Here is a 15,618-nt window from a genome sequence, read left to right on the forward strand (position 1 = left end):
TCAAATATTACAATGAACCATTGGTAAGATTTACATGGTAAAACTTTATTGCTGTGTTTGTAAAACATAAGTTCCCAGGGAAACTTTCTTTTAATTTTTAACAAAATTAAGTTTAAAAAAAAAAAAAAAAAAAAAACATGAAGCAGTAGTCTAACTTCAATGTCCACAACCTAAGTTTGATTAGCAGCCACAATAAGGTAACAACCCTATCTTTAGTTTCCCAAAATGTCCTTTTCACATTCCTGAGGGGCTGAGCTGTCAGAAAGAAATTTCTCCTACATGTGAAACACAATCAATGCCTTAATTTTTAGAACAAAGGTTCCCTGAATTTATGGCCCCGTCCTGATCCAAATCCCCCCAGGAATCACACATTTTTACATTACCTTTTTAATGTTAATGTTTCCAGTACTATGCACCCAATGAACTGCAACACCGTGGCTGTGTGCAATGACTGTTTTGAGGGAATTAAATGTCTTGTTGTGATCTTGTGTTAATGTAATTTGTCCTCAGGTCTCCTTAATAAATAGGGAAATAATAAAAAGCTTATCTAAATAACTATCTGCTGGTAGAAGACCAATTAAAGCACAACAGGGGCTATGACAGTCTTCTGGTAAACTCAGCTTACAAGTAAGGCTCTGTGTGTTAATTTACATAAAATAGCTTTTTCACATCAATAAAAATCTAAATCTCCCTGACTCTACACAGATGCACTATTAAAATAAATGTATGAAATTTTATCTCAGAAACTATGTGGAATTTTATTTCAATTTACAGAAAACTTTGGCAATTATTATTGAATTCATCAATCAATGAATTCAGAGGAAACAACACATACAAAACCCACATACCCTCAGAAAAAACCAGCCACCTTTTCAACAGGATTCAAGTCAATATAATATGTTCATCCAGTGTTGTTCTGCATTACACTGCAGATGGTCATCACTTGTCCTCTTCAACTTCAAGGTCCCTCCGTTTTCTTCATTGCCTATAGTGAAAAAATTTTTTTTAAATATTAATAACAATTAATTAGATTAAAAAATGGAATAAGGGGATTAGGATTACAATTGAAATACCTGTTTAAAAATCTGGACACCAAGGTAGTTCCTTGCCATGCTACTCAGGTTGGAATGTCCTCCCACCTTGCACCTCACATAACCATACAAGTTGGCCCATTGTAAAACCAAACCCATTATTACGACAGCCTGTGGGGCAAAAATCACAAACAGGAATGAGACATAAACCAACAATTAGAAGCTAATTAGACAGACAGAAATTAAACTGACATTCAAAGACAGAGAGTCTGCACTGACCAGCCATTTAATCTTGAAGGAGAAGATGGTGCTGAACACAAAGATGATCCAGAAGATAGGGCACACGATAAGTCCAAGCCAGAAGACACGTGACTCAGCACTGGACGCTGTGTTCAGACTGTGTGTCTGTTAAGAAAAGTAAACCAGGTTTCATCATGACCACTGTGCTCTGATATTTCTAAGAGAGAACAATGCAGTTGTTTTATGTTACATTATCTTCAGCTGTGTAACAGGGTCATACATCTACATTACACCGTGAAAATGCTTAACGAATCTTACATTGGCACTTACAGCACTGAAAAGTGAAGTCAAACTGTGAAATTGTAGATGCACGCAGCATATTTTCCAAAAACTACAGCCAGAGTTTAAATATCTCTCTATTTACTGATATCACTTTACAGGAAGCTGGGGGTGTTGCTGTCTTCACGTTAAATTGGAAATTGGAAATTGTTCCATGCGTCCTCCAGGTGACAAACCTTTTCTCTTGAGCTGAAAAAAGAACTGTACGAATACCAGCGAGGCATTTTGGCTATACCTGATGAGCTTCTGCTTACCTTCCTTGACTCAAACACCCAGTGGCTCTTTCCATCTTCATCTACTTGATTCCACCACCGAAGGCCCACCAACAGTCTGCCAGATACATTCTAAACAAAAAAGGAATCCATCTCTAGATGAAAATCTGGTTCTTCGATTTGATTTATTCTGTCTTAAACAATGTATACATTACAAATATTCCCCCCCCCAAAAAGAAGGAACTCAAAAAGAAGCATAAAATATGAGTTAGTAGATTAATCAACTCAGCACATTTTTAATTTTCTCTCGTAATACCTCTTTATTGTGAGTTGGGGTTCAGACTGTACGTAGGACAAATCGAACAATATGGGCTGAGGGAAATTACAATGGCCACTTTATAAACTTAAACTGTAACCAATGAATTACCGATTAATTGGTAATGAAGATAATAGCTAGTCGCAGCCCCACATCTTACACAAGCACAGGTGTGTAGCACAGGTTAAATTAGTTCCTATAAATTATTTCCATAGCTGAAACATAAACTGAACTGCTCACCTTAACAGTCCAGAAGTCACAGGACAGCAGGAGGATGATGGTGACCATACACACAATAAAACGACTGCTGAGGAGATCACACAGTAAGTAGACCAAGATGGCACTTGTGCGGAAGAAGAGATGGAAGAATGAAGCCAGAGGATGCCTGAAACACAGATTGTCATTTCGTTCCTTATAGTAAAACATTCGGTCAGAATACAGGACTAGTTAGCTACAAAAACAGTAGAGTTTACCTAATTTTAGACTTTCTGGGCCTGCTGTGATCGTCGTCCTCACCAAAAAGAGGAGCGTCCTGAGATTCCTGAAAACAGAAACATTAGCAGTTTAACGCTAACGCGGCTAACAGCGAGCTAACGACACGTTTCCTCGGCTTAGTTCGTAAGTTACAACTGAAAAGTCATGAATAGTTTCATCTGAAATATCGATTAAGACCTATTTCACCATATTCAAACTAATATCCTCTAAATTTAGGTCCTGTTACCTGTCTCAACATTTTAACACTTCAGGATGAGTATTTCCTGGTGACGTGGTTGTAAACAAAACCTTGTGCTAAGGGCCCCGGGCGAGTGTGGCTTCAAACTTGCCTGACTTAAAGGTAAGCCTATTCTGCTAAAATAAATGTGATTGTGTTCACGTAAATAAGTACTTGTGGGCTCTTCAAGATGCTTTGGTAAAGGGTTTATTTACCACGTTTGATTGGTTGACTGTTAGCATATGTTCATTAAGGCTACTGCTAACAAATGTTTTCATCATCGATCAATCTGCTGGTTGTTTTCTTGACAAATCCAATAATTATTTGGTATAGCCTATACAATCAGAAAATCGTATAAAAAATCTAATTTCTGTCTTCTGAATAATGTTCAAAATGGCCAACAGTCCAAAAACTAAAGAGATTTAGTTTACTGTTGGACGAAAGACTACATCAAAGTTTATAGGCTTGAACAAAGTTATTACATAATCAAGCAATTTGAGTAACTAATTGTTTATCAGAATAGCTGCAGATTCATCCTCTATCAACCATTAAATCAGTTGACTACTTGTTAAGCTCTACTGTCAACTGTTAAACTCTGTCTTTAAAGTCAAAGCTAGATCTAGCAGACTAGCAAGGGCTTTCAAAATACGCTATTATGTGGCAAGGGTAGCAATAATAATAATAGCTATAATAATAATTGGGTGTACACCTTTCATTCAACATATTTTATTTCTTGCTTTTATATATATTATATAATGCATACACAGCCTGCGGCATGAAATTGTACAAGATCAGCTTCACAATGAAGTTTGTTTTTTTTTTTTCATTTTTCTTTGCATTTTGAAAATAACTTTTTGAATACATTTACACTGTAAAATATGCAAATAATTAGAGAGACATCCAAGTGATAATATTCGTCAGTCAATATCTACTTCAGAAAGAGAGAGAAATAACAGCTTTGTTTTAGAAAAATAATGAAGCATCATCAAAACAACGTACAATATATACAAAACAGTTTTATAATGTCAAAAGAGTTGGCTGGACACTTTTGGTCCTCCTGTGGCGCTATGAGGTCAGGAAAACCTCAAACAGACTGGCGACTGAATGCATACGGTAAAAGATTCCAAAAGGAAGTCCAATGTTGACAATTGCAGCCCACATGCTGAAGTTGTAGAATTTAATTTCAGCGTCATGGTCAAACTGGGGACGAGCACCAAATGCCGGCATGACCCACAGCTGTCAAAGAAAGAAACAAGACAACAAGCTGAGTATTTTGTGAATTTTCAAACAGTGAATTTGAGGCAGTGAGGGAGAATGATACTCACTATGATGTTGCAGAGCAGCAGAAATGCACAGACCTCCTTCAACACCCGTCTCTTCCATGACAGTTTGGGTCTGTGCTCAGCCGTGTGGCCATGCATGGCATGCTCTGTGGGTAATGGACTGGGCTTTGTGTCTATGTCTGATGCTTCAAGGCTGCTCAGCTCTTTGCTCGGCTCCAGCACATATGGATTTACAACCACAGTGACTGGGTGCACCTCATGGAAGGGCTCTCGATGTAGACCTTCAATTATGAAAAAGTTCTGCAGGCCGAGCTGGATCACCATCAAGATAGCCCAGGCCAGGTTGAGCCTGTTTAGGTAGCCTTTGGCTCCAGTTGCAATCATGGCTACAATGGTGAAATAGCTGATGATGAACTGTCCCAGTGAGGCTCCAACCAACAGCCCCACATCTAAGCTGCGTGTGGGGTTTTTCTCTGATACATGCTCCCTGTGGTCCACCTTGTAGATAGTGCAGCCAATCACAGTGGAAATGGACATCAAGGTCACTATGACTATATTTGTGACAAAGTGCATCATCAGTGCTTTGTCTTTCTTGTCGTCATCATTATCTACTTTTTTCATTTCCATCTCATATGCGATGAAGGTTGCCAGACCTGCCACCACTAAGAGGACTCCCATTACAGGACCGAGAAATATATCCTTCAGACGGAATTTGATGTGGTGGTGGGCGTGATCATCTGATACTCGACTAACATTTTTCCACATGACGTAGGCCATGGCAGAGGCAAATAGACTGTACTCGATATTGAAGGGGTACAAGTAGTAGTAGGCTTCCTTGAAGATACCACATGAAGTGTGGCTGCACTTGCACTTACTGTCTCCATAACTTGCTGTAAGAAATGTCAGAGCACAAGAAGAGAGAAGTATTATGTTGTGGAGTTTTTATTGATTAATTGAATCCAATTTGATCGCTTTATCTGCTTTAATTACCTTTACTAATGTACAGGCTTCGTCCAGCGAGTTTAGTGGTGTTGCTTGGATAGTCTGGAACGGTTGTTTGGTGAAGGGACTCCTCAGTCACTGCTGTCATCCACACAACCAGATTTGTGGAGAGCGTGAGCATCAGCCCACAGCTAAATAGAAGACGAGGGAGACAAGAGGAAATAATGATCAGAGATCTGCTTTACTGGGCAACGTCCCATAATGTCAGATTTTAATTTCACATTAATCTAAATACTAATACTTTGCTTTTCATTTTTATTTTTATTTTTATTTTATTTTTGGTTTTCAAACCAAAGCTGGTATATATTTTCTGGTCTCCTTAGTTCTCCATAAGTAAACTGTAAACTGAATACCTTTGGGTCTTGGAATGTTTATCCAACAAAACAAGTAATTCAAAGATGCCAACCTGGACTGTTTTCACTATTTTCTGAGCCAAATATAGAATATATTTACTCAATCAAATGATCGAGATCAAGATCTGCAAATGAAAAGAAATTCCTGCTTTTGGCAATGAAACGTCAGTCCTGTAACTTCAGTATAAAAATACTCTCATTTGTTCAGGTTACTCTCAGTTTCCTGCACAACATAAGTTGAAGGAGAAAAATTAATTTTTAAGTAGATACCCTCAGGGACAGAATGTTCACAAAGACAGTAAGTGATGAAAAAAAGAGAAAGGAAATCTGTTTATCACTCACCGTGTAATGTTCTTTTGTAGCTGCACACAGTCCTTGGCATGGATCCACAGGAAATATGTCTGCAAATTGATTTCACAATCATCTTAATATTTTAGAACCATAAAGACTCAAGTCTACAATGTGACATATGTAGCATTCTGGCTTTTTCAGGGATTTTTTTAGGCATTTTTACCTGCACAAGTATGAAAACAAGTTGCACCACAGGGAATGCAACCTTAACACCAGAATCGCAGTGGAGATAGCCCACATAGCTGGCTATCTTGAAAATGTCCATGATAATACTGAGCAGTCCAAATAGCACAAGTCCTCCTGAAGGAAAAACAACATGTAGAACAGGGGACATTTTTTAAAACCATTCGGAATTCTTCTGCAAATAAAAACAATCTCTAAAAACATTTACGTACCCCTGAGCCACACCGGTCCAGCATGGGCGTCCTGGTAAACAACAGCATTTTCTTTCCTGGCCGTGTAGATGATGTAATAAATCATCCAGATGGAGGTGAGGAGGAGGAGGATAATAAGGTAAATCTGAAGGTCAGTGGTTCTGACGTTTATATCGTTGCGAGTGCTGCCACTGGCCAAGGCGCAGCCCAGGAGCAAAATGTTTAAACAAATGAGCTCAGACAGCATCCATCCCCAGTTTCGGCCCCTCTCCCTCGTGACTCCACTGGAAGAGATGTTCTGGTCGGGTTCACATGTGCTCTCAACTTGACTCGGTGCATTGATGTTGTTGGACAGGTGGGCCTCCTCCGTCTCCCTGTCTTTGGCTGTCATTCTGCATGGTTCACAGATATTACCATCGGTCAGACAGTTGCAGGGATGGCCAGTGTTCAAACACATGATTCTTGTCTCTAAGATCTATTCACAAATGAGTTGTTTGGTGTTGGATCTGGCTGCATATGAGACAGGTTTAACAGCTACACCCACTCTCTGGCTCCCTTTATAGACAGATCCCGCCCAAGTGAAACTTTTTCATGGATGCAAAATCAGCATAATTGTCACCCTGTTGGTGCTACACAAAAGAGCAGTTTCAAATCAACAAATGGGATTTAATTTCTTCCTCTTGTGGCTTTTCTTTTGGCAAGCAATGCATGTTAACAAGGTTGAATTGAATAAGAATCCTCAGTTACATTTATGCACATTAACTGTGGCTATTTTCTTGGAAAATGTCATCTACACTATCCTTCTCCGTCTGATAAAATCAGGAATAACATCAGGACAATTGAAATAGCTGTATGATAGTGTAAAAATAGCTCTTATCATTTACCAAAATTTAGCTCTTGCAACAGTTCAACAAAGCAGTGACCTTCTCAAAATAGAGAAAAGGTTTCGGGATACCTGTAAGCCTACCTGATGTAGTGTGTTCCTGAGAGGCAGTCTGAAACGTGATGGCTTTTATATGCCTCCGAAAACACAGTGGTTTACTGTACAAATAGCCATAAATGTCAATAAATCTGTTATGAACAACACTATATTATGACCAAACACATTATGTTTTGCACAAAATATTCGTGTAAAGTTCAAAAGATGTTTCCAGGAAAAACCTTTTCTCACAAGCTCCAAAATACAAGAAACCGGTTCTTTTTTGGATAAACAGCAATTTCTTTGATTTTATACAATAGATTTTTTAAATGCCAGTCACTTGTAAAAGTTACAGAAGCACGCACAAAGTAAATGCTGAAGTTGCTAAATTCTAAAAAACACTGCATGTGACGTTAATCATCAAAAACTTTTTTTCATTATCTTTTGGCATTTATAGATGGTTGGTTTGGTTTTATTGGTTCTGTTGTCCTTGTCTTATTCAGCTTAATCCCCTTTTTTTGGCTGCTGCCGACCACATGCAGCCATGCCTTACAATCTAAATGTGATCTAAATTCTCTAAATAGGCGTAGCACATGTTATTCACCTATCTTTTTGACTCAGTGCTTGAAGCGAATACTTTCAGCTCTCTAATGCTATTCATAGCTCAATGAAGAGATGTGCCTCTGTATCTTCTCACAGCAAAATGCCCGAGGGGTAGTACATGAAAAGCCTGGCTATCTGTGCCTATTGTTATGGAAGTTTCAATTGGGTAGTGTGTCTGAGAACATCATTCTCTGAGCCACTGTTTCAGCTATGCTAGATCAGTACTTAGGTAAATTTATATCCTCGCCATCAGTGTGGGGCAGACAGCAGAGGTACTTTTTTATTGCAACACTGCATCATGAAGTCCTCCTTTGTCCATTCACATTTCTTGGTAAATTTCACTGGCAGCATAAAGTTCAAAGTGAGAACAATGGTTTATTGAAAAGGACACGGAAAAACAATGACACCAGACTGCCTCTGACTTTTTCCTGTGTCATTCACATGGAGACGTCTCCAGCCAAACACTAGTACTCATCATTTTCTAAACAAGTTTATACAGCTCTACAACTTCTGCACTGTGAATGGTTTATTCTTGAAGTTCATTCTTTTGTGATGAATGAGTTTGAAAAAATAATGTAAAGCAAATGAAATCTTTTCAGATTTAATGACATAGAAATGAAAATATTCTACCAGATCAACCAAAGAAGATCATTTAGATATATAATTTTCATAGCCATTAAAATGTAGATGACATAGTGTGTCTGTTTTGTGGAGTTTTTTGTTTAGAGACCAGAGTGTCCAGGGTCCCCAGCATGTTTTGGACCACCTCGGCCACCGGGAGCACTGTTACCCACGCCGTGCGCATCGTGGCGTCCCTGGATACCGTCGACGAGCTGTGCCTGTCGCTCCTCCATTGATCAGGAGATACTGACACTGGGGAAACGGTGGGATAAACGGGCGCTTTAGCCGGTCTGTTCCCACTACATGCCCGCATAACGGCGACGATGATGGTGGTGCTGATGAAGCGGAATGGAGTCGAGCAGGGTGGACTAATTCTGCACCATGAATGACAGGTACCACAAGGCGGCCCGGGACGGCTACCTGGACCTGCTGAAGGAGGCAACTCGGAAGGATCTCAACGCACCGGATGAAGATGGCATGACACCGACGTTATGGGCTGCTTATCACGGAAACTTGGAGGCTCTGCGGCTCATTGTGTCGAGGGGGTGGGTAGAAAGTTTATGACTTGTGAGAACGTGCGCGTAAAAGTTTATAGATTGACACAAACTTCACTAAGTCCATCTTCAGTCATTTCAGGCATGGGAAAATAATTCTAAAGCAAATGTGAGCAATTTTACCACTTTCCCTTTTTTATTCTCTAAAGATTTACTGCATCAGATTATGCAGAATAAGGCAAATAAGTACCTTATTTAAATTAACTCGCCTATAATAATTCAATACCGTGTGGGTATTGAATTATTATATTATATATTAAAGGCATTTTTGTGGTTGAACCATTAGAAAATCCTTCTGCTTGGGACTAACAATACACCACCAACAATGTACGTTACTTCTTACAATGTGCAGCTTTTATTTGAGTGTAACATACAGAGGGAGGAGAGCAGACCCTGGCAAACTGCACACCTATTAACCCCAGGCTTTGTTCTTGGCTAAAAAGAGCACATTTAAAGAAATAACCTGTTTGGTAACTAATATTAGATATCATCACGAAATAATAATACTATTTGGTCCCCTTTTGGGCTATACACTGTATTTGCAAAAGGAAAAATATCTCTGCATTAAGTGGAGTATATATACTATATATATGTACTTATATATATGTACTTATGACAAAAGATCATCTTCAAAGCTACGGACTATTGATTTTGTAAACAATGAAAACCCATGGCCAGATGGAACCCATTTCTTAATCATGAACTGTTGTGTTAAATAGAGTGTTTCAGTGTTATAGTTCATTGCAGAGCGGTACAAGATTTACCATATAAACAGTGCACACCATTATTTCAATAGGGTACATCATGGCACAAAAATGATACACTGGTGTTTGATGTTTATATTTCATTATGAAACTGAAAGCTTTTACATTGACTTTTTTTTTAAACATATTAACCATGGATACATTCTGTTTGAAGGAGAAATAGGATCAGCTACTGTATGAGGACATGCTGGCCTTAAACACAACAGCCCATTCCTCATCTTTTCTGGCTGACCTGGTTCGCTTTCCAGCCAGAAAAATGGGCCCATTGTGAATCTGCTTAATTGAGTGATGTTGGTGAGAGGCTTACTGTAAAAGTGTGACAACATCATTTGAGTGTTTAGTCCACTGAGCACAAAATATCGAAACTGTGGAAAGAAACCGTTATTTTTACATTCTCGTGTTACTTTATAATACTAAATTCCCTATTTCCCACGGATTAACTGTAAACAAGGCTCTATAGGCCTCTGGCTGCCAAGGACATTGTATTCCCCTTTTGACAGCAGAAAACATAAACTCCTGATTGACACAAGGTACAAAAATTAAACATTAATAGCTACCATAATATTTCACAGAGCCACCCGACTCGTGAGACCCAGGGATATAATGAAGAGAAATGTAATGCTGCCTGATAATTTCATGGGAAAGATGCCATGCTGTGCTATATTTGGCAAATATATGGCACTGGGCAACCTGCAGTAACATCAAGCTGTCATAGGAGGGGAAGACGCAAACAGCCCGTAATGATAAAAAACAGGGCAGGGATAAGTGAGCAGACCTATCACAGCTGCGGTCAGCATTTTACTAGGACATACATAAATTATGACACATAAAGCTATCATGTTCGATGGTCCCAACCAATGACAAGCATATTGTATAATCTGAGGTCAGAAGGTGATAAATGTTTCATTTCAACATAAAAATGGAACATAACTAATTGCTGTTTATCTTTTCACATCAATTTATAACACTTCATAGAATCATTTTATGTTCTTTCATCTATTTTCAGCACAGGGTTAATAGTGTAATTCCTTTGTTTGATTATTGTTTTATTGTCACTTTCTGGGCTGTTTGCCACATACAGTCCATCATGCACACTGATGACAGCCACTGCTATGTACTCAAACAACCTGTGATTCTAAAACTAATTTTTCTTTCTAACTGTTTGGATCCAATCCTGTCCAGACAAGAAGAGCAGGGCGCTGAAATCAGAGTGGGCAGCCCGGGTTGGGTCTGGCAGGTCTGACACACATTCCCTGTGAAAACCTTACAACACCATCCATCAATAATAAATCTGCACTTCAACAGTAGCTTCATGTCCATCGCATCAAATATTTAGCAGTCTGTACATGACATCATTGGAGGACGGAGACAAGACACAAGACAGTACAGTAAACATGTAAATTCGGGGGTTTGACACCAACCAGATGACTCTAAACTAAAAAAAATAAATGCATACATTTTAAATTAACATTACCAACATTTAGTTGCGGTGGCCACAAACGAGCTGTAAATCATGAAGAATTCCTGTTTACCTTTGAATGTTAGTGATTGTAATTAAGATTCTTAATGGGATAGTTTGAACAAAAATGAAATTATGAGCAAACAAATGCTTTCATACAGATCTGGAATTCAGGCTTATGATGGAAAAGAAAAGAAAGAAAGTGCCGTACGCATCTGTTCTTCATATCGTCCAACCAGCTGTAACCCTGTGTGTTTTGACTTGAGGAATTCAGTGTGACATCATCAGCATCCAAGCATAGTTGTGCTTTTTGAGACAGGTGCAACCTATTCAGCCTCCCCTGAAACTGGATACAGGTAGTGTAGCAGTGGTGCTGGCAAGCCTGTGGTCATATTACAGGCCGACAGCAACAGTGCAGTACACGTAGAGGTAACCCTAAGGTCGTGGACTGTCAGCCAAGGGTAAATGTTGCTTATATTTTTAGTTATAGCCCTGTGTAATAGTAATGAAACAATCCTATTTGCCAGTTGGCCAGTGTAGTTGCCTATAGAAGATCCATGGTTGGTATTTGGAAAAGACAATGTTGGTGTTTAGACTATGAATTATTAAATAAGGCCCCATTATGAACCCACGGATGGCAGGTCAGTGCTGCAAACATAATCAAAAACACATGCTTACTCATGAGTGAGTCATCTAAACAGAAGGCAGCAGACAACCTTTATCCATAATCTTTCTCACAGTCTAAACAGGGATGGAAAATATGTATTTAGTAAATCTGAGACTAATTCTCTGTGTCTAAAGGTTGTATCTTATATGTTCTCATTGCCCACAGAGGAAATCCTGATAAGTGTGACATATGGGGGAACACGCCGCTCCACCTGGCAGCTGCCAATGGTCACCTCAACTGCCTTTTCTTCCTGGTGTCTTTCGGTGCCAACATATGGTGTCTGGACAACGACTACCACACGCCGTTGGACATGGCTGCCACAAAAAATCACATGAATTGCGTCCGCTACCTGGATTCCATCGCAACCAAGCAGACAGGCCTCAATCCCAAGCTGGTCACCAAGCTGAAGGACCGAGCATTTCGTGATGCCGAGCGACGAATCAAAGATTGTGTGAAAATGCAGAAGAAACACCACAAACGCATGGAGCGAAAGTTTCATAAGGAGGCCTCTGAGGCTTCTGCTTCTGATGTCATGAGTTTTTCCAGTTACACCAGCAGCTCTCTTAGCCACAAGCTGCGCAACTTCAATGCAGCCACTGTCAGTGTGCCATATTCTCAGGTCAGACGTTTCTATTCATCTATTCCTAAAGGACCCACTGTGTTTGTTTTGCATTTTTGCATGTTTGCATATATCACTTTGTCAATAAGAAAGGGTTTTCCTCTTAACTGCATAATTTAACAAGATTGCTAAATACTACTGTAGTGATGGTGACACTGTTAACAAGTTGATGTTTAACAGGTATAGCTTTTACACTGGCTTTAAGAATATTTACTGTTTTATTGTCCTTTCCTGTTAGGCTACTCTCCACGCCACAAACCGAGGGAAGACAAAGATCCAGAAGAAGCTAGAGAAGAGGAAACAAGGAGATGGGACCTTTAAAATCTATGAAGATGGTAGGAAGAGTGTGCGCTCCCTCTCTGGACTTCAGCTGGGTAACGATGTCATGTTTGTCAAACAGGGAACGTATGTGAACCCGAAGGACCGTGGCCGCCGTAACGTTCGTGACATGTTTCCCAGAGACAATGATGATGCCATTTCACGTGCCATGAGCGAGCCTGACCTCCATGGGCCCGATGTGGACTATTCTGAGATCAGCACAGACTCAGGGCATGATTCCCTGTTCAACCGGCCCGGTCTGGGCACCATGGTCTTTAGGAGGAACTACGTTAGCGGGGGGATGTTTGACCTGGGTGGTCGGGATGAAGCCAGTGTGGACCATTCGGGCAATAATGTGCGTTTACGCAGTCGCCTGCAGCAATACCCGAGTCTAGATGAAGACAGCATTGGCAGTGCACATAGCCTGCAGGAGAGGAACGTGGAGGACCTGCCCTGGGAAGAGGTTGAATTAGGGCTGGATGATGATGATGAGCCTGAAACCAGCTCTCTGGAAGTCTTCCTAGCTACACAGAGCATGAGCGAGTTTTATTCCATCTTCAAGAGGGAGAAGATTGACCTTGAAGCACTGCTGCTGTGCTCTGACCACGACCTTAAGAGTATCCACATCCCCTTAGGACCTAGGAAAAAGATCTTAGATGCCTGTCAAAGACGGCTGGAGACCATCGAGGACCCCGACTCCATTGAGGACACAGAGCTGTGAGTGAGATTTTCAGTTATAGTGTAGTAAGAGTAGGACTAGTAGTAAACGTATTTGAGCAATGACATATTGTTCATTATGTTGTCTCTGTACTCCAGCACATTAGATTTGAAATGAAAAAAAAATGTGAGACCCAATTTTCAACTTAAATTTGAGCTTGTCCACATCAGAATAACAGTGCAGGACTTGTGGCCCTTTCTATGGAAGAAGAACCCACATTGTTTAGATGCAAGCAATTTAATTGCAGGCAGTGTTCTTTTCCCTGCCTCTGCTGGTTCATTGCCGCATTTATTAACTCATCACCTGTGTGATTGCAAATGTGCACAACAACAAACGAAATGTGGACCCACATATTGCTCCATAGCACTACTACTGGTCAAAAACTCAAAAGAGTACCTTTAATATTTGATTGCAAGTTCATGACTGACTGATGTCTATGAGCCACAGATATCAGAAAACACTTGATATCATCTCCAGGCCTGTACTACAGCTATCTTGACTTCTTGCTTACTCTGTGTGCTTTTTACCTTCAGTCTGGTCTTCATCAGTGAAACACATGCTCGGTTTGGATTGAGGTCAGCTGGCTGACTTTGCCAGTCAAGAACATTCAGCCAAACTGGAGGACAATGTATAAGAAGGGCTGTGACTCCTTAACTTTTCACTAAGTAGGCTATAGATGTGAACATCCTCAAACACTCTTTCGAGCCAGGAATGTCAGCATTATAACTTTGTGGTAATTAATTTTAAACTCAATGTGCTGGAGTTGAGCCAAGAAATAAAAAGTAACTGTTTAGATAAATATGGGCTATGTTGTTTCTTGCTGTTCGGGTTTAGCCACTGAGAAGATGTTTTGTGAAGACAAATACCTTCAGTTACAAACATGGATTCTTCTCTTGTTTTCATTCTGCAGATAAAAAACAAACAAACAAACATCCAGAAAGGATACTCTCTACATGAATGTCAAGAAGAGTAAGAAGAGACAAGCGATAGATTAATTCTTAACATGATTCTTTTACAGTCTTCTACAGTTATGTTAGCCTCAGGAGGGTCACTGAAAATATCCATGTTGGTTGGTAGCTGGAGTTCCCTGCACTGCATGGTTTAACAAACTGAAAGACAATTATCAGTGTGTAGTGCAGTGCAGTGTCATTGTGTGCCGCATGGCATAGTTAACAATGAGATGATTGTGGGGTCTGTGTCCCCTGAGTGTGTTTGCCCCTGTGGGGTAAATCCTACCACCTCATGTGCCTGCACTGCTTGTGCCTGTGCATTTGCTTAAAAGTGTCTTTTGTCATAAAAACCTTTGACATTAACTTCACTGTAACTTTATTATTAACTGTTGCAATAACAACGTTTGTCACTCAGAGCCACTCAGCTGGTTCCTTGCTGATACATTTCACCTCTGTGCACGTTTACATACATCAAGCCATGTGAGTCCAAGGATGGCTCACTGACAACACAGGCCAACTGTTCATTGAGATTACTGTTCTGATTTACTGTAGTATTGTAAACTATGTGAAAACACAGCTTCTGTTTTTTGCATGTGTGGTCCATACACTAGGAGAATTACAAACCCTTGTAAATCACTCATGAGAGTCTTGAATATATAACAGTCTTCCAACAGTTTTTTTTTTAATAATATGAAACTGCTCCAGGGCATATGACAGTGTTTAGTACTTTTCAACTTTTTCATGTTTCAGGTCAGTTTTAAATAAAAAATACTAATATTTTTAATGCTATAAATGATTGAACTGATGAATCCATATACTTTGCTCTCCTTACTGCACTCCACTCGCTATAGTTCATCAGCAGAGAACTTCAAATTGAAAATATGCAGAGTATACTGTAAGATGTGCGTTTATGAAGCAAGGTCATAGCTACTATTAGGGGCTGTGTTGTTGTGCACTCTGTCACATATTTTTGAGAGTTTAATTACACAAAGATAAGTTTACATACTACAGTTATACACATATTACACATAATGGATTTTATAGGGCTGGCTCTTTTTTATATATTTTTTTTCAATACTTGCATCGTGTAACTAATGTGCTTTGTCAGTATATAGTTATGTCATGTCTTATTATTACAGTTTTTGCAGGTCAATGAACATCCTGTCTCTGTTTACAAGACATCATTTTATGCTTCTGCCAAGACTTCAGTGTC

General features: G+C 39.7%; 3 protein-coding genes across 4 annotated transcripts; 1 reads left to right on the forward strand and 2 right to left on the reverse strand.

The window, feature by feature from the left end:
• Positions 1-39: 39 nt before the first annotated feature.
• zgc:112148 (uncharacterized protein LOC550424 homolog) lies at positions 40-2,925 on the reverse strand. The gene is made up of 7 exons (XM_041062676.1): positions 2,860-2,925; positions 2,612-2,679; positions 2,379-2,523; positions 1,865-1,954; positions 1,311-1,436; positions 1,074-1,202; positions 40-985 (listed from the first exon to the last, which is right to left on the reverse strand). The coding sequence occupies exons 1-7, from the start codon at positions 2,869-2,871 to the stop codon at positions 959-961; spliced, it is 597 nt and encodes a 198-aa protein (XP_040918610.1). The 5' UTR covers positions 2,872-2,925; the 3' UTR covers positions 40-958.
• On the forward strand, positions 2,883-15,482 carry ush1ga (Usher syndrome 1Ga (autosomal recessive)). Of its 2 annotated transcripts, XM_041062672.1 has the most exons (5): positions 2,883-2,973; positions 8,450-8,901; positions 11,966-12,419; positions 12,658-13,454; positions 14,366-15,482. In XM_041062672.1, exons 2-5 carry the CDS (start codon positions 8,738-8,740, stop codon positions 14,367-14,369), a joined length of 1,419 nt encoding a protein of 472 aa, XP_040918606.1. In that variant the 5' UTR covers positions 2,883-2,973; positions 8,450-8,737; the 3' UTR covers positions 14,370-15,482. The 2 variants fall into 2 exon arrangements, with proteins under 2 accessions (XP_040918606.1, XP_040918607.1); XM_041062673.1 differs by lacking the exon at positions 14,366-15,482 and having other exon boundaries at positions 12,658-13,458.
• LOC121198486 (proton channel OTOP2-like) lies at positions 3,574-6,670 on the reverse strand. The gene is made up of 6 exons (XM_041062671.1): positions 6,235-6,670; positions 6,003-6,139; positions 5,831-5,889; positions 5,124-5,266; positions 4,176-5,023; positions 3,574-4,086 (listed from the first exon to the last, which is right to left on the reverse strand). Exons 1-6 carry the CDS (start codon positions 6,668-6,670, stop codon positions 3,916-3,918), a joined length of 1,794 nt encoding a protein of 597 aa, XP_040918605.1. The 3' UTR covers positions 3,574-3,915.
• Positions 15,483-15,618: the final 136 nt, after the last annotated feature.

The sequence above is a fragment of the Toxotes jaculatrix genome, chromosome 18 (assembly GCF_017976425.1).
Source record: "Toxotes jaculatrix isolate fToxJac2 chromosome 18, fToxJac2.pri, whole genome shotgun sequence".
Classification (NCBI taxonomy): Eukaryota; Metazoa; Chordata; class Actinopteri; family Toxotidae; genus Toxotes; species Toxotes jaculatrix.

Bases quoted from the DNA above. Each gene is read 5' to 3' on its own strand.
- ush1ga (XM_041062672.1), top strand. From the start codon at position 8,738: ATGAATGACAGGTACCACAAGGCGGCCCGGGACGGCTACCTGGACCTG. The intron at 8,902-11,965 runs GTGGGTAGAAAG...CATTGCCCACAG, and splicing joins CGGCTCATTGTGTCGAGGGG to AGGAAATCCTGATAAGTGTG. The intron at 12,420-12,657 runs GTCAGACGTTTC...CTTTCCTGTTAG, and splicing joins TCAGTGTGCCATATTCTCAG to GCTACTCTCCACGCCACAAA.
- zgc:112148 (XM_041062676.1), bottom strand. The intron at 1,437-1,864 runs GTAAGCAGAAGC...TTTTCTTAACAG, and splicing joins GGGTGTTTGAGTCAAGGAAG to ACACACAGTCTGAACACAGC. The intron at 1,203-1,310 runs GTCAGTGCAGAC...TTTGCCCCACAG, and splicing joins CCTTCAAGATTAAATGGCTG to GCTGTCGTAATAATGGGTTT.
- LOC121198486 (XM_041062671.1), bottom strand. From the start codon at position 6,670: ATGTGTTTGAACACTGGCCATCCCTGCAACTGTCTGACCGATGGTAAT. The intron at 5,267-5,830 runs GTGAGTGATAAA...TCTTCTATTTAG, and splicing joins CTACAAAAGAACATTACACG to CTGTGGGCTGATGCTCACGC. The intron at 5,024-5,123 runs GTAATTAAAGCA...CATTTCTTACAG, and splicing joins AAGCCTGTACATTAGTAAAG to CAAGTTATGGAGACAGTAAG.